This window comes from Octopus bimaculoides, chromosome 27, assembly GCF_046866305.1.
Source record: "Octopus bimaculoides isolate indiv1 chromosome 27, ASM4686630v1, whole genome shotgun sequence".
In the NCBI taxonomy this organism is placed as follows: Eukaryota; Metazoa; Mollusca; class Cephalopoda; order Octopoda; family Octopodidae; genus Octopus; species Octopus bimaculoides.
This window is the reverse complement of record NC_142954.1, coordinates 4752786-4776186: the sequence shown is the minus strand read 5'-3', so window position 1 is coordinate 4776186 and position 23401 is coordinate 4752786. Positions and strand designations below refer to the sequence as shown.

The 23401-nt window shown below is 38.2% G+C and overlaps 1 protein-coding gene across 2 annotated transcripts in view; it reads left to right on the top strand.

Moving 5' to 3' along the window:
- The window catches only part of LOC106876614 (integrin alpha-6), a 92930-nt gene that overhangs the window by 69287 nt on the left and 242 nt on the right, over nucleotides 1-23401 (top strand). Inside the window, exons 8-25 of one of the 2 annotated variants that reach the window (XM_089343471.1) lie at nucleotides 360-447; nucleotides 1789-1930; nucleotides 2303-2391; nucleotides 2625-2911; nucleotides 3766-3946; nucleotides 4549-4701; nucleotides 5349-5431; nucleotides 6828-6984; nucleotides 8330-8493; nucleotides 9922-10005; nucleotides 10754-10856; nucleotides 12307-12432; nucleotides 13152-13211; nucleotides 14246-14284; nucleotides 18156-18272; nucleotides 19611-19727; nucleotides 21032-21139; nucleotides 21979-22104. In XM_089343471.1, coding sequence (XP_089199597.1) covers nucleotides 360-447; nucleotides 1789-1930; nucleotides 2303-2391; nucleotides 2625-2911; nucleotides 3766-3946; nucleotides 4549-4701; nucleotides 5349-5431; nucleotides 6828-6984; nucleotides 8330-8493; nucleotides 9922-10005; nucleotides 10754-10856; nucleotides 12307-12432; nucleotides 13152-13211; nucleotides 14246-14284; nucleotides 18156-18272; nucleotides 19611-19727; nucleotides 21032-21139; nucleotides 21979-22104 — 2224 coding nt within the window. The remainder of the gene's footprint in view (nucleotides 1-359; nucleotides 448-1788; nucleotides 1931-2302; nucleotides 2392-2624; nucleotides 2912-3765; nucleotides 3947-4548; nucleotides 4702-5348; nucleotides 5432-6827; nucleotides 6985-8329; nucleotides 8494-9921; nucleotides 10006-10753; nucleotides 10857-12306; nucleotides 12433-13151; nucleotides 13212-14245; nucleotides 14285-18155; nucleotides 18273-19610; nucleotides 19728-21031; nucleotides 21140-21978; nucleotides 22105-23401) is intronic. The other variant, XM_089343472.1, reaches the window with a different exon arrangement.

The window sequence follows — 23401 nt, the reverse complement described above, 5'->3', positions numbered from 1 at the left end:
TGCTAAGCATTTTGCCAGGCATGCTAACGATTCTGCCAGCTTGCCTATTAATCAATATATTAATCAATATATTAATCAATATATTAATCAATATAAGGCGGAGAGCTGGCAGAAACGTTGGCACGCCGGGCGAAATGCTTAGCGGTATTTCATCTGTCTTTACGTTCTGAGTTCAAATTCCGCCGAGGTTGACTTTGCCTGTCATCTTTTCAGGGTTGATGTCGATCTAATCGACTGGCCCCCTCCCCAAAACTTTCGGGCCTTGTGCCTAGAGTAGAAAAGATTATATTAATCAATATAATTTCATAATCATATTTCTTGTGTATTTTTCTAAATGGTTTTTATTTTCTCTTTCTTAGTTATCATGACCTTATTGTCGGAGCCCCATTTTACCAACATCCAAAGAAAGGTGGAGCCATTTACATTTACATGGGTGTCCCTAATGGGGTCAGTATCTTCTTTTTTTGTCTCTAAGATCTCTATTTTTCACTAAAATATGTTTAGGGTGCATGGCTATGTGGTAAGAAGCTTGCTTCCCAGTCAAGTGGTGTTAGGCTCAGTCCTGCTGCATGGCACCTTGGACAAGTGTCTTCTACTATAGACCTGAGCCAACCAAAACCTTGTGAGTGGATTTGAGAGAACATGGTTGATGCCAATGTCGCCTGACTGGCACCCGTGCTGGTGGCACACAAAAAGCAGCCATTACACTCTCTCAGAGTGGGTGGCATTATAGGAAGGGCATCCAGCTGTAGAAACCTTGACAGATTAGATTGGAGCCTGGTGCAGCCTCCTGGCTTGCCAGCCCTCAGTTGAACCGTCCAACCCATGCCAGCATGGAAAGCAGACGTTAAGCAATGATGATCATGATGAAACTGAAAAAATCTATTGAATATGTATGTGTGTGTGTGTGTCTTTAAGTTTGCCTTCAAGCACCACTTGACAACTGCATAACTAAGCACTTCAGCAAGAAGAAACTGATAGAATAAGTTCTGGAATAAGTAGGGGGTGGGGCACAATGAGTAATAGTTACAACAATTTTAACTTTAAGAAACAAGTATCTTTCAATAATGTTTATTCCCTCACAAAAACAATACCAGCTTAGCAAATGACCTTCTCTAAATGCATTAAAAACATTATAACATATCCTGAACACAATTTCACAAAATTTGCCAGTGCCCCTGGACTGGCTCTTGTGCGGGTGGCACATGAAATACACCATTTTGAGCATGGCCGTTGCCAGTACCGCCTGACTGGCCTTCGTGCCGGTGGCACGTAAAAGCACCCACTACACTCTCGGAGTGGTTGGTGTTAGGAAGGACATCCAGCTGTAGAAATTCTGCCAAATCAGATTGGAGTCTGGTGTAACCATCTGGTTTCACCAGTCCTCAGTCAAATCATCCAACCCATGCTAGCATGGAAAGCGGACGTTAAACAACAACGATGATGATGATTTTCATTTACTTCAAGCATACAAAAGACAAATTTAACTGGGGCAAAATGAGTAAAACAAAATACAACAAAGACAGGTGAAGGAACAACAAGCCGGTGTATTATAGTTCGATGCTCAGGAATAATGGAAAAGTCCTTGATGTTTCAAGCGTATGCTCTTTGACAGGAGGGATTGAGAGGGAATAAAATGGAGAGAAAACGGCAAAAAACAGAGAGAGATTAAAATGTGTAGGGTTTAACAGTTCGTATTTGTACACATACACATGGCTTGCCTTTTATGAAGTCTGTTATTTTGAACATGTTTATCACCTCTTCCCCTAAAACATTCTTTTGTTTCAGGAAATGGATGAGAGTACAGTTCCCTTCAAAATTCTGAGTCGAGACATGAACGAGCTAGAATGTTATACACTCGGGTGTGAGCACGGTCGCTTCGGGGCAGCACTGGCCAACGCAGACGACTTGAATCAGGATGGTTATGAGGGTACGTTGCATTTAAAACTACCATCACTACTACTACTACTACAATAATAGTCTGTTTCTCTAGAACTCCTATGCATAAATAACATTTTCATTGTTGTTGTTGTTGTTGTTGTTGTTGTACTTCTTACACCTCTTGAAAAGTTATTCTTAATGCAGATACTCTTCTCTGTTAATCCTCATTCTTTAACCATTCCTTCCCCCACCCCACTCCACCCATATTTTTTGTTGAAAACTTTTGTTTGATAGAACCAGGGATGATCCCAAATCAGCTGGATTCAGAAGGATTTACCAATCTTTAATTTATTTTTTTGTTTCTGCGTTCATTAAATCATTTTTCTATTATCTTTGTTTTTTAATTTTTTTTTGCACTTAGACCTTCTGGTTGGAGCCCCATATGAAGGACATGGTGCAGTCTATGTCTTCCACGGCTCCAAAGATGGAATTGTCGAAAAGCCAACACAGGTGAGAAGAAACTCTAGCAAAATATAAGCATTTCAAAGATGTATTTGTCTGACAAGTGATTCAACCCTTTAGTATTCTAACTGGCTGTATCTTGCCTAAATATTTTACCTGCTTTGTTCAAACTGGCCAGATCTGACCTTTATAGAATTTTATAGAATCTGTAGCGATAAACATAAAAATGAGATAAATGCTAATGTATATTTGTGTCTAAACTTTCCTCACTTCTGTTCCAGAGAATTGCTGCCAGCAATTTGCAACACCATACTTTCAAGTCTTTCGGTTCATCATTTGCAACCGGCATGGACATTGACAAGAACGGTTATCCAGATGTTTTAGTCGGAGCCTTTGAATCTGATTCCTTAGCTCTGCTATTATCCCGTCCAGTTCTAACACTGTCTTCTAATATTATTCTTTCACCAAAATCCATTGACTTAAAGGCTGCCAAAACTTGTCCTTCCAATATTCCAGCAAAACATTGCATAACAGTTAAGTTATGTCTGAAATACACTGCAACAATAACGTAAGTTTAATATTATTTTAACTTGAGAGGGCAAAAAGCTTGTACAATTGTTAGCCCACCCGGAAAAATGCTTAGCAGCATTTCATCCTTCCTTATATTCTGGGTTCAGTGGAGGCGCACTGGCCCAGTGGTTAGGGCAGTGGACTCGCGGTCATAGGATCGCGGTTTCAATTCCCAGACAGGCGTTCTGAGTGTTTATTGAGTGAAAACACCTAAATCTCCACGAGGCTCCGGCAGGGGATGGTGGTGAACCCTGCTGTACTCTTTCACCACAACTTTCTCTCACTCTTACTTCGTGTTTCTGTTGTGCCTGTAATTCAAAGGGTCAGCCTTGTCACACTGTGTCACGCTGAATATCCACGAGAACTACGTTAAGGGTACACGTATCTGTGGAATGCTCAACCACTTGCACGTTTGTGGAGGCGCAATGGCCCAGTGGTTAGGGCAGTGGACTCGCGGTTTCGATTCCCAGACCGGGCGTTCTGAGTGTTTATTGAGTGAAAACACCTAAAGCTCCACGAGGCTCCGGCAGGGGATGGTGGTGAATCCTGCTGTACTCTTTCACCACAACTTTCTCTCACTCTTTCTTCCTGTTTCTGTTGTACCTGTATTTCAAAGGGTCAGCCTTGTCACACTGTTTCACGCTGAATATCCCCGAGAACTACGTTAAGGGTACACGTGTCTGTGGAGTGCTCAGCCACTTGCACGTTAGTTTCACCTTAGAGAGATGTATATATAAGTGAAAGAGAATAGAGGATAAATTTTGGAAAATGTTTTTTTTTCTTCTAAAAATGAATTCAATTATCTGAAAACTTTTATAACTTCATACCTACCTCTATTTCTGTTTCCTTCAGGTTAAGTGAGACTCCAGAAATTAAATATACAATAATTGCAGAGAGATTTGATCCCAAAGTCATTCACAGTCGTGTTTTATTCCACAATGAAAAATCAGCCCCATCCTTTGAAATTACTGGTACCATAAAACTAAAAAGGAAAGACGACGAGTTCTGTGATAGCCATCATGCCTTCCTTCAGGTTGGTAAACAAACTTATCTTCTATATCTTTTACTTGTTTCAGCCGTTAGACTGCAACCATACTGGAGCACTGCCTTCAGAAGTTTTAGTCAAACAAATTGATCCCAGCACTTATATTTTTTTTAAGTCTGGTACTTAAAGTACTACCAGTCTCTTTTTTTGCTGAATTGCTAAGTTACAGGGATGTAAACAAACCAACAGGTAGTAGTAGTGGGAGACAAGTACATAGATGCACACATACAAAAATAAGCACCAATTGAGCACTTGGGTCGATGTGCTCAACCGGCCCTTTCCTCAATATTTCAGGACTTGTGCCTATAGTAGAAAGAATTATTGTCAAGGCAGCAGGCCCCGGCTGGCAGAATTGTTACCATACCAGACAATATGCTTAGTGGCATTCTGAGTTCAAATCATACTAAGGTTGACTTAGCCTTTTATCTCTTCAGGGTTGATGTAATAAGCACCAGTTAAACATTAGGAGTGGGGGGGGGGGGCGATGTAATTGACTGACCCTTCCCCCCCCACACCAAATGTTAGACCTTGTGGTCTATTGTAGAAGGGCTTGTTGTTGTTGTTGACGAAATTTCATTCTTCCGTTTCAGAGTTCATTCCGGGACAAACTGAGTCCCATCAAATTTCAATTCAGCTACAAACTCAAAGGAAAACCCCTAAACCGCAATAACCAGCTTCCACAAATCAATGCTTTCCCAATTTTGGATCTAACTACTGCTGAAGAGACTACAGAAATAAAACAGGTTGGGGTTTGTTTTTTTTTTAATATTTTAAATTTCACATATCCTAAATTGGACCAACTCTCAGAGTGGTGGGCGTTAGGAAGGGCATCCAGCTGTAGAAACTCTGCCAAATCAGATTGGAGCCTGGTGTAGCCATCTGGTTTCACCAGTCCTCAGTCAAATCGTCCAACCCATGCTAGCATGGAAAGCGGACGTTAAACGATGGTGATGATAATGATTATTGCTATAATTATTATTATTACTATTATTATGTGCCGGTGACACGTGAAAAGACATTCGAGCGAGATTGTTGCCAGTGCCCCTGGACTGGCTCCTATGCAAGTGTCACGTAAAATACACCATTTCGAGCGTGGCCATTGCCAGTACCACCTGACTGGCCTTCGTGCTGGTGGCACGTAAAAGCACCCACTACACTCTCGGAGTGGTTGGCGTTAGGAAGGGCATCCAGCTGTAGAAACTCTGCCAGATCAGATTGGAGCCTGGTGTAGCCATCTGGTTTCACCAGTCCTCGGTCAAATCATCCAACCCATGCTAGCATGGAAAGCGGACGTTAAACGACGACAATGGTGATGTTGATGATTCTAAGGTAGTATTTCTTTGACTGACATCCAAGACAGTAATTCGTCCATCTTCTTTTATATTTTTAGATTGATATCCAAAAGGAGTGTGGTAGCGATAATGTCTGTCAATCAGATTTAACTTTGAAGGCCACTCCTCTTAACGCCACCTTGTAAGTAATCATGTTTTTATTTACTAGTTTTGTTGTATTATTGTTTAACTCCCGCCACCCCCATTCAGTCCTAATTAAGCTGACCTACAATCAAAGACATTCCAGATTTGACAATCCCACGTATTTTCTCTCCGACTAGTCATTAATGTTTCTTTCAACACTCTGAGTTCAGATCGCACTAGGATCAGATGTACTTTTCATCCTCCTGGGGCCAGTAAAGTACCAGTCATATATTGAGCTTGATCCTTCTTTTTCCTTTACTTCTTTCTTAGAATCAGCTGTTGCTGTATAAGAAGGGTCTTGAGAGACCAGTTCCATTGGCCCCTTTCTAGCAAAATGAAGAAAGATTGAGCTGGAAGGGACCAGCTGCCTTTTCCTATGGAAAAGACTGATATTGACCAGTGAAGTGGACACGTCCTTAGATGGACTGATGTGGAGTGAACATATTGATGTCCATTCACTGATATTGAGAGACACTTTACATCTGGAATATTTGAAAGGGGTCCTGGTTGCATTCTGTTCATTTTTATTGGGGGGAGGTGTGACGGGGGTTGTCATGTGTTGTGATTGTGTGATTTTCTGTTGAAGGAAAGATTGACGAAATCAGGCTGTGATTGATAAGGACAGCCTGTGACTGATGGTGACAAACTTTGACTAGTGAGAACATACTGATTGATGGTGACAAACTTTAACCAGTGGCAACAGACAAACTTTGACTGGTACCAAGAGACCGACTGATGGAAATAAAGATTGGCTGAATAATAAGTGGTAGACAACGACTGATGAGAATTATGGACCATGCTTGATAACAACAGACTGTAATGGTTGATGACAAATTGTGACTGATGGGTCAAACTGATGGTTAAGGAAGGAAAGATTGACGAAATCAGGCTGTGATTGATAAGGACAGCCTGTGACTGATGGTGACAAACTTTGACTAGTGAGAACATACTGATTGATGGTGACAAACTTTAACCAGTGGCAACAGACAAACTTTGACTGGTACCAAGAGACCGACTGATGGAAATAAAGATTGGCTGAATAATAAGTGGTAGACAACGACTGATGAGAATTATGGACCATGCTTGATAACAACAGACTGTAATGGTTGATGACAAACTGTGACTGATGGGACAGACTGATGGTTAAGGACCAACTGATTAGCAGCAAGATGTAAGACCATAACTATAATGATGATGGACTGTGACTGATACTGACAGGCTGACTAATGGTGATAGACCGCCAGTGACAAACTGTACATGGTGGTGATGGACTGTGACTGATGATGACAGACTGACAAAGAGAAATCAATGATGATAGAATGATACTTTTCACTTGTGATTAATCTTCCAATTGGACCAAATTGAGAATATTCCTTCTGCTCTTGTTTTCTCAGCGACTCAGTTAGTAAACGCTATATCCTTAGTAGTAAAGACAGCAGTTCTTTACTGATCCGTTTTATTGTGACAAATTCCAAGGAACCAGCCTATGATACCAAACTAAACTTGAAGGTACCAGAAAATGTGATTTATCAAGGAGTTGACTATGGAGAGGTAGGACTTTACATTTTCTTCTATATCATTGTGTTTAGCCCCAAGTGAGTCCCTGATCTGGGGCTAAACATGTTGAAAGACGTGCCAGTTGGGACCATTCCATCTTTTTGTTATTCAGACAATATTTTATATTTCAATGCATGAACCATATCTTCATTAGTTCCAATTGCCCAATTACACTTTCACTGTACTTCTGAGGACAAATGTGACTTGGTACTTTGCTTAAAGTACCATTTTTCCCCTCTTCTTTTACCTAACAATGTTTTTATGTCTTAGTCCAATATGGATCAGAAGTTTTCTCCTACTTTAATTGCAAAGTCTTTGATCAGGTCCTCGAAAATTAATCATACATAACACATCTGCTTCTATACTTAGTAGAAATAAGGCATCCTGAATATTATTTTAATAAATTTAAAGTGATTTCTTTTGTACCGTAAACCATTTATCAGTTCTGTGGTGCTCCCCCCACCTCCCCCATTTCCCTTGATGCCCTAGACATGTGATTATTTTGCTTAATGGTTAAACCAGTGCTGCCCCCATCCCACCTGCACCCATGGGTGACAGAATTATTAGAACATCTCACAAAATACCTTATGGTATTCACTCCAGTTCTGAATTCAAAATTGAAATCCCATCAAGTCCAACTTTCCCTTTCATTATTCTGCGGATTGGGTGGGGTGGGAGGAAAGAAAGTACCCCTGCAGGGTGTTAGATTGGTGCAACTGTTAAAGCATTAGACAGTGTGATGATTGCTTTGGCCGTTTGAGCTCTCAGTTCTTGGCTGGCAAACTTAATCCATCTTGACCCAGTTTAGAATTTGTTGGATGGGACTGAAGCACTTTTTCTGTGGCTGGATGCCTTTCCTGTCACCAACCCATACCTGTTTCAAAGCAAAGCAATATTTACCCTGTAACCCAACGTGTTTGCATGGAAGACTGGAAACAAAGGACACAGCTTAAATGATGGTGACATCCACACACACACACACACATATACACAATAGGCTTTTTTCAGTTTCCATCTACTAAATCTACTCACAAGGCTTTCGTCAGCTCAAGTCTATAGCAGAAGGCGCTTGCCTAAGGTGTGACCAAACCCAGACCCATGTGGTTGGGTAGCAATCTTCTTACCAAAAAGCTACAACGGTGCCTAAAATATACGAAAATAAGTAGAAAATTAGTTTCTGATTTATTAAAATAATCTGCTCTGAATGGGTTAGGTGGATTGTAAAACATGGGACAAGAACATTTGTAAAACAGCATTTTGTAAAATGGGTCACTGAGCTAAAATATGTTGGGAACCATTGTTTTAAACCATGCAGTCATTTTTTATTTTCTATCGTCAGAGCAAGCAACCTGTAGAATGTTCTTCCAAAAAAAATGACGTTATTGTCTGTGACAGGCTTGGCAATCCTTTCCTTCCTAACACAAACCTGATTTTCATTGTGAAGCTTGTTATTGAAGATGTTAAGCCTACGAATTTCCTCAACATTGAAGTTAACTTAACCACGTACGTATCTTTATATCATATTCTTGTTGTTGTTGTCGATGATGCTAATGTTGCTTTTCTGCCTTTCCATGATAAGGCCCTAGAATGGCAAAATGGTTTTCTCTCTGACCTATCTCGAATGGCTGAATTGCTCAGACCATTGAAACTTTGCCACATTTGATGTCCTTATCTTCCATCGTCACAATCCATTGACTACGACGATGAAGGTTCCAGTTGATCCGATCAACAGAAGAGCCTGCTCGTGAAATTAATGTGCAAGTGGGTGAGCACTCCAGACACAGAATTTTAGGGGAGATTCAGCATAACACAGAATGTGACAAGGCTGACCCCTTTGAATTACAGGTACAACAGAAACAAGAAGAAAGAGTGAGAGAAAGTTGTGGTGAAAGAGTACAGCAGGGGTTGTTACCACCCCTGCCGGATCCTCGTAGAGCCTTATGGGTTTTCGCTCAATAAACACTCACAATGCCTGGTCTGGGAATTGAAACCACAATCCTACAACTGCAAGTCTGCTGCCCTAACCACTGAGCCATAGCTAGCTTGTCTGAAGAGTTTGTCAAGATTGTCTTGTGGCAAGATTCTGAAACTAACATTAACATTCTGACCATTTATATGCCATGACCAGTAAGATACTGTTTGATGATATAAAAATATACCTGCTTTATTATGTATCTTGAGTGTGTAGCTGATGATATATATAAAATATGGATGTTAAATGATGATGATGAACATATGTGTGTGTGTGTGTAGTATAAATGTGCTATAGAAAATATGTATATTAAATGCTTAATATAACATACATGTGTTTCAGTGAATTAACTGCCAGGATTACGTAACTGCTTATTGAATCATTATATAATCTTATTTGTTCACTTCCTTGGTGTTAATTATAAAATTTATATTTCAACAAAGTGATATCAAGAGTTATTTCCCCTGCTTATCATTTATGCAAATGTAACAAAGAAAAAAAACATTTTGATTCACCTGTCTGCCAGTTTTGAAGATAATCAAATCAATATTTAATGAGTTCGAGTCACTCACCCAATGAGTATTTCTGCCAAATTTGATGAAAATCCATTCAGCCGTTTTCCAGTAATTTTGCAAACACACACACACACACACAAAGATGTGCAACTACACTAACTCTGCTTCACTTATGCATGCAGGGTTAGAAATGTTTTAACAAGCAATTATATAATCCTGTCAATAATTTGATGAAACACATGTATGTTTTATAAAACATAAAATACCATGCCTGTTGTCTGTTTAGTATTTTTACACAACTCATTTTCTACACACTAGCTTATCCCACAGTTTGATGCCCTGCGTTGTACCACACTGGATATAGGAATTCAGTGTGGGTGGGGCCTACTACTGAGCCCAAATAAACTAATCCTAGTTTTGATAAGTTTCTCTTGTTTCTTTCAGAATAAGTGATGAACAAACACCAGACGACAATGAAGTTGACATTGCCTTTGAAATGCTGATTGTTACTGACATACAAGTTACAGGGTGAGGATATTGATGTTTGCTTCATCTTGGAGAGAGAGTCTTTAGTACAGATGCTGGTGTGGCTGGAGAAGTATTTGAAGCAGGATGTTTTGAATGAATGTTCTTCTTGTTGCCGATTTTTACTTGTTTTTCATGGAAGGGGTTTTTATAATAATCCACAGGTGACTGAAAGCACACAGTGACTGGTCATAATGTCAACTAGCAAAACCCTAAGGTGTCAACATTCACACGCACACACTTTTTCTCTCTCTCTTTCTCTCTCTCTCATGCAGGGTTCTTACAGTTTCTGTCTACCAAATCCTTTCTCAAGTCATTGGTCAGCCTAGAGCTACATTAGAAGACACTTGCCCAAGGTGCCACACAGTGGGACTGAACTCAAACCTACATGCTCATGAAATGAACTTTTGAACCACACATTAAGCACCTCTATTGTATCTAGTTTCAGCTCATGAGCTGTGGCCATGCTGGGGCACCGCCTCTGTCTATTAATGGTTTTTTTTTTTGTGTGTTTGAAAAACTGAAAAAAATTTGCCAAAGAGGAAAATAAAAAAAAAACAAAAAACAAATGAAATAAAGTTTTATAAGCATTAAATAAGCAAGACTTTATTCATTGTCAAACATTAACGAATCATGCTCTCATTTAAAATGAAATTTCTTACGACAAATTTTCTTCTGGCAAAAATATTTACAAATGAAATTTTCTATAACTGTTGATGTTGTTTAAACAACCTGTATTTGTGAACTTCAGCCAGTCTTCCCCTGAACAAGTGGTTTATACCGGTAATGATCGTGGGGAGAGTGCCATGAAAAGTGAAGATGACATTGGTCCAGTTGTAAGCCATATTTATGATGTGAGTCTTTTTTGTTTCGTTCATTTCTCAGAATTATTCTTCAAGTATTCTTCCGTTATGTTGTTTCTTTATTTCTTTTCCCTGCTGTGCTTCACATTGGTCCATCCTTCTCTAGTTCAGGTAGACATCAGGTAGACATCAGGTAGACATCTGATAGACATCAGGTAGACATCAGGTAGACATCTGGTAGACCTCTGGTAGACATCTGATAGACATCTGGTAGACACCTGGTAGACATCAGGTAGACACCTGGTAGACACCTGGTAGACATCTGGTAGACACCTGGTAGACATCAGGTAGACACCTGGTAGACATCAGGTAGACATCTGGTAGACATCAGGTAGACACCTGGTAGACATCAGGCTTTTTTTGAAAAGAGGGTTACTGGTCCCTCTTCACACAACCTTTCTCTGTTTCTCAAGGAATGACATGACTTTTCCTCAGGGTACAGCAGAGATAAATCAGAAAGAAAGAGACAAGAATCAACCCCAGTATTTGATTGGTATTTTACACATCAACCCCAAAAGGCGAATATTAAGATAGTAAAGATCTATAGCCTAGTGGTTAGAGTGCTGGCTTCACATTCGTAACATCACGTGTTCAATTCTCTGTGTCCTTGAACAAAGCATTTTATTTCATTTTGTATTGTTCCAGTCTACTCAGCTGAAAATAGGTGCCACTTGTCAACCTTGTGACAGATTGGTGTCCTGTCCATTGGTGGAGGGGAGGTTACACTGTCACTTGTTTTTACACCTCAAAAACCAGGATAAGCTCTAACCTAATGATTTTTTAGATTAGAGATAGATTTTAACTTTGTTAACTGTCTTAACATATATTGGTTTTGTTTAGTGAACAACAGACCTTTCTCTAAAGTATGATGATATTCTACTTTATTGAGAAATCTGTATTCATCATCATCATCATCCATTTTTATATGCCAGCATGGTTTCTACAGCTGGATGCCCTTCCTAGTGCCAACCACTCTACAGATTGTACTGGATGCTTTTTACATGGTACCAGCACTAACAGGATCACCAAGTATATTGCAAGGCAAAAACCCCTTTGATTGAGAGTGAGGGGTGGTGGCTTTGTACCAATTAAGAGATTAAAGATATAGAGCAAGGGTCTCCAAAGTAGTCGATATTGACCCCTGGGGGTCAATGGGACTATTCAAGGGTTCAATAAATGCACATCTACTTAATTATTATTATTATTTATTTATTTATTTTCTTGTACATGCCTTGGGGTCGATGAGTCAAGGATTCCACGAAGGAGTCAATGTTCTAAAAAGTTTGGGGAGCCCTGATATAGAGGAACAAGGATAGGTGTCTTGCTTTAGAATAGATACATGGATACTCCAGTTGGAAATCAAAGGAGAATGAATTAGAGAGTAAGATAACCTTTTTTTTTTTTTCTGTTTGTAATATTTTTGATATTATCACCTGCCTAGGTGTACAACAAGGGCTCTGGAACTGTACCTCAATCAAAACTCACCATCGAATGGCCTTATGAACTGGCTAGTAATGAACCGGATGGTGATGGCAAACACCTCCTCTATTTACTGCAGCCACCAAGGGTTTGTATGATTTCCTTTCTTATTATTTTATGTTACATAACATGTGTGGAGACGCAATGGCCCAGTGGTTAGGGCAGCGGACTCGCGGTCATAGGATCGCGGTTTCGATTCCCAGACCGGGCATTGCGAGTGTTTATTGAGCGATAACACCTAAAAGCTCCACAAGGCTCCGGCAGGGGATGGTGGCGAACCCTGCTGTACTCTTTCACCACAACTTTCTCTCACTCTAACTTCCTGTTTCTGTTGTGCCTGTAATTCAAAGGGTCAGCCTTGTCACACTGTGTCACGCTGAATATCCCCGAGAACTACGTTAAGGGTACACGTGTCTGTGGAGTGCTCAGCCACTTGCACGTTAATTTCACGAGCCGGCTGTTCCATTGATTGGATCAACTGGAACCCTCGACGTCATAAGCGACGGAATGCCAACACAACACTTAACATGTTGTTGTTTAGCCCCTGGTCAGCTCTGATCCAGCAAGTCAATGGTAAAACAGCATTTCAATATAATTAGAGCTGTAATTGGACAAAAGGTGGGATGGTCATGAGTGGAATGCCTTTGATCTCAAATCTGCTGGTTCAAGGCTGACCTGAAACTGAATAACAGCAACAATTAGACCACTCTGCAGTTAAAGCATTTTCTCTGTTCACTTCAATCAATACATTCTGATCTGAGATGATCAATAAGTCTTTTTACATTGATTTGGAAATATCTATTTCAGGTTCAAGAAGGAAAAGTAACCTGTCGCCATCCAACCATCATTAATCCTGCTTCAATCAAAGTAAGTTACTTTTATTATTATTATTATTATTATTATTATTATTATTAATGCGGTGAGCTGGCAGAATCGTTAGCATGCCGGGCGAAATGCTTAGCAGTATTTCATCTGCCACTACATTCTGAGTTCAAATTCCGCCGAGGTCGACAGCATGTCTTGGTCATTTTAATCAGCCCTCTCCAGGCCTGATTATGGCTGAATTCTACTAGACAAAGCCTTGTCACACTGTGTCACGCTGGATATCCCCAAGAACTACGTTAAGGGTACACGTGTCTGTGGAGTGCTCAGCCACTTGCACGTTAATTTCACGAGCAGGCTGTTCCGTTGATCGGATCGACTGGAACCCTTGACATCATAAGCGACAGAGTGCCAACAACAACAACTAGACAAGAACTAGAGAAAGACAGAAAGTGAGAGAGAGAGAGAGGGAGGCAATAATAATTGTTATTTAGTGACCTCATGAAATGAATGAAAGGCAAATATTGACCTCTGTGGAATTTGAACTCAGAGCACTATAACTGGAAGAAATGTATCTATATCCAGGTACAAGACACCTGATGGTAATTGGTGATCAGACTAATCAAAACATGGAGTAAATCTAAATAATTATTATAGGAAAATGTGTCCTGTTTAAATGAGATCAACAATTTAAATAATTATAATCTTATTAACCCTTTAGCATTCAGATTAATCTAACGAATATAATGCTTATTGATTTGCATTATTTTGAATTCATTATGCACTATCACATAATTTCGAGATTTCAATGATGTGACTGTTTATTTTTAACATGACATTGTAGGATAGGTGTGAGAGGCCAGATCTGGCTGATTTGGCGATAAAACAGGTAGAATATTTTGGCCGGATATGGCCAGTTTGAATGCTAAAGGGTTAAAGACTGACTCGTCTCAAATATTTAGACAAAACGTCTAGGTTATTCTTGATGTTTTTTTCACAAATTTCAAAGACAGAGATGTGTTGTTTATAGGTTCCACTAATGTAAACCAGTGTTGTTCTTTCTGTCTCCCTCTAATCAGGATAACCCCAACTCAATTCTGCGGTTACCGCGCTCGTTTGTAAGTCTTTTCCTCTTCCTTTTATTGCACAAACTCATTTACAGACCAGTGTTTTTCAACCTTTTATTTTTTGCAACAGTGACAACTACATGTGTATAGATGTAGGTTCGTGTGTATGTATGTGTGTGTGTGTTGTGTATAAGACATCCTGCAGGATGTACAATAAAACTCGTGAAAGGACGGACGAGCTTAGTAGAATCAATGACCAGCCAATGAGTTCGAGTAAGAGACCCCTAGTCTTTGTTTCTTTCTTTTTACTTGTTTCAGTCTTTTGACTGCGGCCATGCTGGAACACCGCCTTTAGTCGAATCAAATCGACCGTAGGACTTATTCTATCGGTCTCTTTTTGCTGAACCGCTAAGTTACGGGGACCTAAACACACCAGCATCGGTTGTCAAGTGATGTTGGGGGGGGGGGACAAACACAGATACACAACATATACACACAAACACACATACATATACATATATACGACGGGCTTCTTTCAGTTTCCGCCTACCAAATCCACTCACAAGGGTTTGGTCGGCCCGAGGCTGTAGTAGAAGACACTTGCCCAAGGTGCCACGCAGTAGGACTGAACCCGGAACCATGTGGTTGGTAAGCAAGCTACTTACCACACAGCCACTCCTACGCCTGTTTAGATATCTTTTAGAAGAAAGAACTTCTTAAATGCTACGCAATTCATTGCAAAGCTGAAGATCTTGCTCTTGTTTGTTTCTGGAATGCTTGGTTTTGCTGGTGAAGCCCTTAGTTGTGTTGCGCAAGTGGTTATTTAAATTTCGATACGGACAGTAAAGCTCCTCCAACTTCTTAAGGATATCAGATCGAACTGCAAGGCAACACAAGCCTCTCTGCACTCCTCCTTTACCCCCCCCCCCCACTTCCTAAAAAAAAGGTGTATCCACCTCCTACTTCCTCAAGCCGACCATCACCTTCTATACGAGTCTCTGAAAGTGCAGCTATATCAGTGTTATATCGGTTCAGCTCGCGAGCAACAAGTGCAGTTTCTTTGAGGCCTAAAATCACTTTTGGTATCTAACAGAATGTGCACCCATTTCCTCTTACCTTGTCACACCTGACTGGTTGAAAAACACTGATGGTCAATGTTGTGCCTTGTTTTTATGTCAGTAGCTTGTATCTTCCACCACCTCACTCACACATGCATGTATGTATGCCTGCATATATATATATATATATATATATATATATTTATATAAATAAGGATAAGATCGATATTTAGAATATTGATCTTATCAAGTGGCCAGCATGGGAATAAAAACCATCAAAGGTAATAATTATTTAAAATTATAATACAGGGTATCTAAGAGATACCGCCACGCTGAAAAATAGCAGTCAAAATTCTGACTCTAAAACCACAATAAATGTCCACATAGTACAAGGAGCGAAGACGAAGACAAAATAAACCAGTAAAAATAACAAGACTGGTTTATTTTGTCTTCGTCTTCGCTCCTTGTACTATGTGGACATTTATTGTGGTTTTAGAGTCAGAATTTTGACTGCTATTTTTCAGCGTGGCGGTATCTCTTAGATACCCTGTATTATAATTATAAATAATTTTTATATATATATATACACATACATACATACATACACATATTCACGCACATTTATACAGCTCTCAGCTGTATTTTTCGTGCTTCAGTGGTTCAGTAAAATTTTGTTTTTTCCTTGCCTTTTCTCTATTTTGCTAGTCACACATCTTCCTGCCATAAATTCTTGTAAAAAAAACATCCTTTGTTTACACCATGTCTTTATTTTCCGTTTTCACAATGTAACGCAGCATTTTTATAGTTGTCTTTTATTTTTATTCTTTGTCACCAAGTGGTTTGAATTGCATATCTGAAGAATTTGTTTTAAATATCAATTAAATTTTTTTTTTCTAAATTTCTGTTTTGTCTTGTACTATAATCCTTAGTATTTTTTTTATTTAGAAAAACTTCTGTAATTTTAATTTCCTGTGTTTTTTTTTAGCTTCTGGTCACTCAAGATTCAGTAAAATAACCTTTGGATCAAAAGGATTCCACTATAGCTATCATATTTATGTGTATGTGTGTGTTTCGGGCATAATGTGACCTGGAGTACCACCTACATTGCATTGTCTTTTATCTAAACATTGTTGGATGTGTTTTGAGTAGATTTGGCTGCTATTTTCAGCAACTTGAGTGATCATATACAAGCTCTTTTGTTGGCCCCACTGTTACATTACAAATTGTTGTTGTTTAAGCCCTTGTTAAACAACAACAAGAATTTTTGTATTTGAGGGAAATTTGACTTCTGTATCTCTCGGGTTCAGTAACCATGCTGAAAAACTCTGTCATTGGCTCATCCATGCTTTGTGTTGGGGCCAGTGGATCCCACATCATGAAATGATCCCTCATTGATGAACAGAGATTTGGTGTTCAAGGTCGGCCCAATCCACACAAGCACTGATAATTATGATGGTGGCGGCGGTGGCTCTTGTTATAAGCCCAGTGAGATGGCAGAATTGTTTCTGTCCTGGCCAAAATGCTTAGCAGCATTTCATCTGCGTTTAACGTTCTGAGTTCAAATGCCACCAAGGTTAACTTTGCCTCTCAAGGTTGATAAATAAGTAACAGTCAAACACTGGGGTCGCAGTTATCATTATGCTAGTGTTGGGAACATAAATTGCGACTAAGGTTTGGTGGAAGGTTTTGAAAATGAGACATTTGTTCTACAGAACCAGAGGCGGTTTCGTCCAGGTTGGTACCAAAAGGGGTTAAACAATAAATCAATTTTGCTCAGCAAATACAATATTGCTTGATATTGTTACATGTAAACAATATTGTTTCATATTTTTTTTTATACTGTTACAGTATTGTTTTATATTGTTATATGTGTCTTACATTGTTTGGCCTTTTCATTCACCATATTTTTGTTGAAATATATCACATTCGTTTTAATTAATTTTGAAAATAACGAAGAATTTTATGCAATAACTTGTCATTTTAATTTGGTATTTGGGACATAAATTAGCATGAAAGTTTTAATGAAAGGTTTTTAATTTAGATAACTTTTAAACTGCAAGTTTGTACCATAGAACCAGGGGCAGTTTCAAGCAGATTGATAGCAAAAGGGTTAATTTTGTGGGTAATCTTATTTCATATTAACATTGTTATATGTGAACAATATTGTTTAATATTATTATATGTGAAACCATAGTGATATTGTTATATGTGAAGCAATATTGATATTATGGCGATGTACTTGCATAGCAAGTGCCTTGATTTGAGATCATGAGCTGAAACGAAACAAAAACAGTTGCAGTTTGGCTGCTAGCTCTGGCAGAATGTGTCCACATAGCCTCCTTTGTTAATTCTTAATAGGTAAGTGTATTTCCTCAAGGTACTGTATCTGTGACAGGGCATGAATGAAACCCCCAATTCACATGATCAGCTTTCAGCAAAATGTTTTTTAAAAATATAGCAAAAAAAAAACAACATAAATCTGAGTAAAACTCTTTCATTATAAAAATCTTTAAGGCAGTGAGAGCTGGTCGGATCATTGTCAGACAAAACACTTGGCATTTCTTCTGGTTCTTTATGACTTTGTCTTTCATCTTTGAGGTCAATAAAATAAGGTACCAGTTGAGTTCTGGGGTGACATAATCAACTAACGCCTTCCCATAAAATTGCTGCTCTTTTGCCAAAATTTGAAACAATTATAAACATCTGTTTGTTTTTCCTCTTTTTTAACTCATATTTTATTTTCAGCATTTATTTTTATGAAATAGAAAAAAAAAGGAAAGAAAGAAAGAAAGAAAGAACAATTGAGTTTTCCATGGAACATTCCAGACTCATGAGATTCATATTTGTCGTTTTTGTTTTTCCAGATATCCGGCAAAAAAGTTTCAAATGACAAGGTAGTTTCCTATAATCGGAAACGTAGATCGCTTCCAAAAGCAAGTAAGATCATTGCATCAGCTCAAAGAAAGTCAAGTCAAGATCTTGTGAGTATCACCTGATTGAATACTGGGGGGGCGGGGGGGTGGGGGATAAGCATTGTAAACCATGGAAGAATCGTTGTACCATAAATTTCACCGTTCGCTTACTTTACATATATATAATCATACACTGTGCACCTTGCCATCAATAATGACAGCAATTATGTTTATCTTAATTAAATGTTTTGATGATAATGTGTTGAAAACTGCATTAATTTTTTTTTAAATACAGACATTTACATTTATTTAGTCTTTATACTGAATAAGTTTACTTCAGAAACATAAAATTTAGTCAATAACAGAGGCATGATTATTTAGATATATATATATGTATGTATATATATGTATATATATATATATATATATATATATATATATATATATATATAATGATAATAATAATGATAATAATATTAAGGATAAAATCCCAAATTACAGGTAAAAACTCAATTAAAATCAATTTATTAAAAATTAAAATTAAATTAAGTTTCACAGTATAAAATGTATATAAATATAGGGAAAAGAACCAAGGTTCATGAATTCATCGATGAAAATCTCTAATACTATATATATATATATATATATATATAAGAAATGGAAAACAAAACAATAAATTGAATAATTATAAATTCAATTCAGTTTAATTATTTTATACAAACAAACAACACAGCTCATAAATTACAGCTGTTTCCGCTTCATTAATTAAACAAAGTTTTTCAAGAATATTCAAATCCGTTTAAATGTGTAATGATGCTTCATCAGATTGACATATCTCCCTCAATATTTCATGAAAAACATAAACAGAGCGCAAGGAAAACAAACTTTTTTTCGGACAATGGTAGGAACACACATATACATGAGGGGGTGCTGAAAGTTCCTGACTTTATGGGTATCACTAAAGGCTTGGTTGGAAGCCCACTCTTCTGAGTTCTTCTACAAAACTAGAAAAACTGAAGGACTACTACAATGTGTGTGAATTTGAGAAGGGAATATCTTGAATAAAATCACAATTAACTGATCCTCTTGTATTTTCTTTTACTCAAAGCCAAAAACTTTTCTACACACACTCATGTGTATGTTTATATATATATATATATATATACAATTAAACCTTGGGAGAGGCATTATGCCGGTAATAAACACACGCACTGGTTCAGTCCTTTATTAATTTATATAGTTTTTTGTTAAATTATTTCATTGCACTCTTGCAATCTCTTCAGTAACTTGTCTCTCCACTTCCATTTATTTTGAATGTATGATCTGAATATATATATGTGTGTGTGTGGATGTGTGTCTATTTGTATGGATATTGAAATGAAAGTTAACTTTTTTTAATTTTCTTAGAACTGTGACAGTGGAGCAAAATGTTACAGGATTGTCTGTGATATTGGCAATTTAGAAGGAGAGAAAAGTGCTACGATTGTCATTCGGTCTCGACTATGGGAAGCCACATTGCTAGAAGTAAGTTATTGCTTTTTCTGTCCATAAACAATCAGTTGAATTGCTATCACCATTCTTTCTCAAACTAAGAAGTTTGTGTGAAAAACAAAAAATCAGAATAATTATTAACAGTAGTCTTCATTCTTTTGTGTAACCAAACTAGAACTACCAAAATTATTGAATTTCATATGTCATGTGACTAGATCAGAGATTGTGTGTCTATAATAAGTGTAGGAGAGTTGTGGCAGTCATTAAAAACATACATGCACTGTTATATTCACTTTTAATTTATTGTTTTATCTGATAATAAAAGTGCTAACTTGATATCTTAAAGATAGCAGGGTGTTAAAATCTAGTCATCCATACTATGACCCACCTTTCAGAAGTTTATTCAAAGTCTAAATAAATATATATATATATATATATATATATATATATATATATATGCTTATACGTGCATACACACACACATGTATAAGTCAACATTTTCATTTTATATCTGGATTCCATGATGGCAAAGATTGGAGTATTCGACAGGATCCAATAAGTTGAAGAACTGTGTCATGTTCCAATGTCTGCTTTGGCATCATTTCAATGGATGGATGCCCTTCCTAATGCCAGCCACTTTACAGAGTGTATTGGGTGCTTCTTACAATAAACCAGGAGTAGTGAAGTCACCAAGTAACTCAACTAAAAAGCCCCCTCAGCTGATTGGAATTGTGTGTATATATATATATATATATATCGGTAAACCATCTATAATTATAAATATATAGGGATCAGCATGAGTTGCTTCACCAACATACTGAAAGGTTTTTTGCATACTGAACTACTTGGCAAAATTGTTAATTATTAATTTTATTAACTAATTGGCAATTCTCTGCCCTATATCTATATATATATATATATATATATATATATATATATATATATATATATGGGAGAATTTACGAAAAAAACAACAGACGAAGACAGGTGGTGTAAACAACAAATGGAGGTATTAGTTTAACGCTCGGGAATAGAGAAAGTCTTTGACGTTTCGAGGCTATGCTCTTCAACTGAAAGGAACACAGAAAGAAACAAGGAGAAAAAAAATATAAATGTAGTGGTCAACGATAAATGCATGCTGTCCGGCATTCGCCATGATAGATCACTGACCACTACATTTGGATTGTACTAATTTATGACTGTGTGTGTGTGTTAAGAAATTTGTCCTTGTCTTTATTGTAACACAAGCAGTTATAGTCGAAAGATTATCTCAGTTATCTGATAAGGTTTAAACTCTTGCTAATTTTGTCAATCCTGTCTCCTTCTCTACATTGCAGGAATTCCGAAATGCTGATGAAGTGAACATCAGGTCTCGTGCCAGTTTTGAAATTACTTCAAATAATATCGATATTAAAGAGACTGATTTAAGAAATAATGTATATGATGTAAGTCATAGCACCATTGTTGTTGCCCGATGATCTTTGTATATGTCTTGCTAGGGTGGGGATGAGAGATGCAGTCACAACTTGGGTGCATGTGTGAAGGGGTACAAAATTTTTTCTTTTGCTTATCCTCTTTGTGAATTAATATGGGAGTGCCAAAATTGCCCTTATCTCTGGAAAATAAGAATCCTTGCTGTACCATTGGTCCCATGATTTTTAGATTGGTAGAATTGGTAAAAACATTGACAAAATGACTTGGAGTATTTAGTTCTATATACATTCTGAGTTCAAATGCTGTCATGGTATACTTTGTCATTTATCCATTCAGGTGTCAGTAAAATAAAGTACCAGTCCAGCCCACCTCTATCACCTGTCCAGCCCACCTCTATCACCTGTCCAGCCTACCTCTATCACCTGTCCAGCCCACCTCTATCACCTGTCCAGCCCACCTCTATCACCTGTCCAGCCCACCTCTATCACCTGTCCAGCCAACATTTGTATCACCTGTCCAGCCCACCTTCATTACTAGTCCAGCCAACATCTGTATCACCTGTCCAGTGCACCTCTGTCACCTGTCCTGCCCACTCTCATCCCACCCACAATTGCTTCTGTGATCTAAGGGAGATGGATTGATGAATGTCCTTTCATCCCTGCAGGGTACATAAAATAAGGCACCCACCACCCAGCTTTGTACTGGGTTTCGGTGGAAAGAGTAGTTATGATGAATTTAATTCTATATCTCTGCCTTTCAACCTCGTCCTCTTCCTCCTCTATACACCTTTCCCATTGTCGTAGTGCCATTCAATGTCGTTTTTTTTTTCTTTCTTTCTTTGTTTTCCCAGGTGGTAACAGTCGCCATTCCTGATATCGATGTCTCTCTTCCTCCGCCTGTCCCATGGTGGATTATTCTCATCGCAGTCCTCATTGGCCTCTTGTTTCTCTTCCTCTTAGGATTCCTGTTATGGAAGGTGAGTATCATCACTGATTTGTCTTCTCTCTGTTAAAGGTGGAGTGGGTGGGTGGGGTGGTTGGAGGGAAGCAGTAACGGTGTACTGCTGCTATTTCTGTTCATTTCTCTACTCCAACTGCTACTCTCACCATGCAACATTCCTCAAGCTAAACATCATCCTCATCATCAATGTCCACTTTTCCATGCTTGCATGGGCTGGATGTGACTTGTTGAGGCAAATTTTCTACAACTGGATGCCCTTCCTGTTGCCAAATAAGGTAATATTTCCCCTCATGAATGTCTTTGGATTAGTGGTCAGGAGTTTTCACAGATCTTTCCCATTTGGCTGCCAATTTAAGCCAAATTTCTGCTCAAATTGATTTCATATTCAATGTAATAATACACTTTTATAGCCTAATGTCGTGGCATGTAAAAGTACCCATTATACTCTCAGAGGGGTTAGCATTAGGAAGGGCATCCAGCCATAGAGTCTGGTGCAGCCTTGGTCAAACTGTCCAACCCATGCCAGTTTGGACAATGGACTTAAAACAATGACGATGATGATGTGCGTGTGTGTGTGTGGATCATTTTCACCTAGACAGGAAACAGGATTTCGAAGCTGTTAGGTAACTATTAGGTAACACCTTCCATTTTTATTTTCTTCTTTATTTTGTACTCTGCATTCCATGTAAATATACCCATTGACCCAAACTTGTATTTATTTGCCTTTCTACTTATATAGGTATATGGCTGTGTGGTAAGAAGCTTGCTTCCCAACCACATGGGTCTGGGTTCAGTCCCACTGCGTGGCACCTTGGGCAGGTGTCTTCTACCATAGCTTGAGGCCAACCAAAGCCTTGTGAGTGGATTTAGTAGATGGAAACTGAAAGAAGCCCATCGTATATATATATATATATATATATATATATATATATATATATATATATATATATATGTGTGTGTGTGTCTGTCTGTCTGTCCTCCCACCATTGTTTGACAGCCAATGTTAGTGTGTTTACATCCCCGTAACTTAGCGGTTCGGCAAAAGACGCCAATAGAATAAGTACTGGGCTTACAAACGATAAACCCTGGGGTGGAGTCAATTTGTTCAACTAAAGGCGGTGCTACAGCATGGCCACTGTCAAACGACTGAAACAAATAAAAAAAATAAAAGAATATACATACATATTTATCATTAAATGTACACTGTATCAAAATAAGAGCTACCAAAAGTTCTTTTTGCCAATGAGACACATGGTTAAGTTGACAGATTCCAATGCTAGTAAAAGTCCGAACAACACAGACCCTGGTGCCCA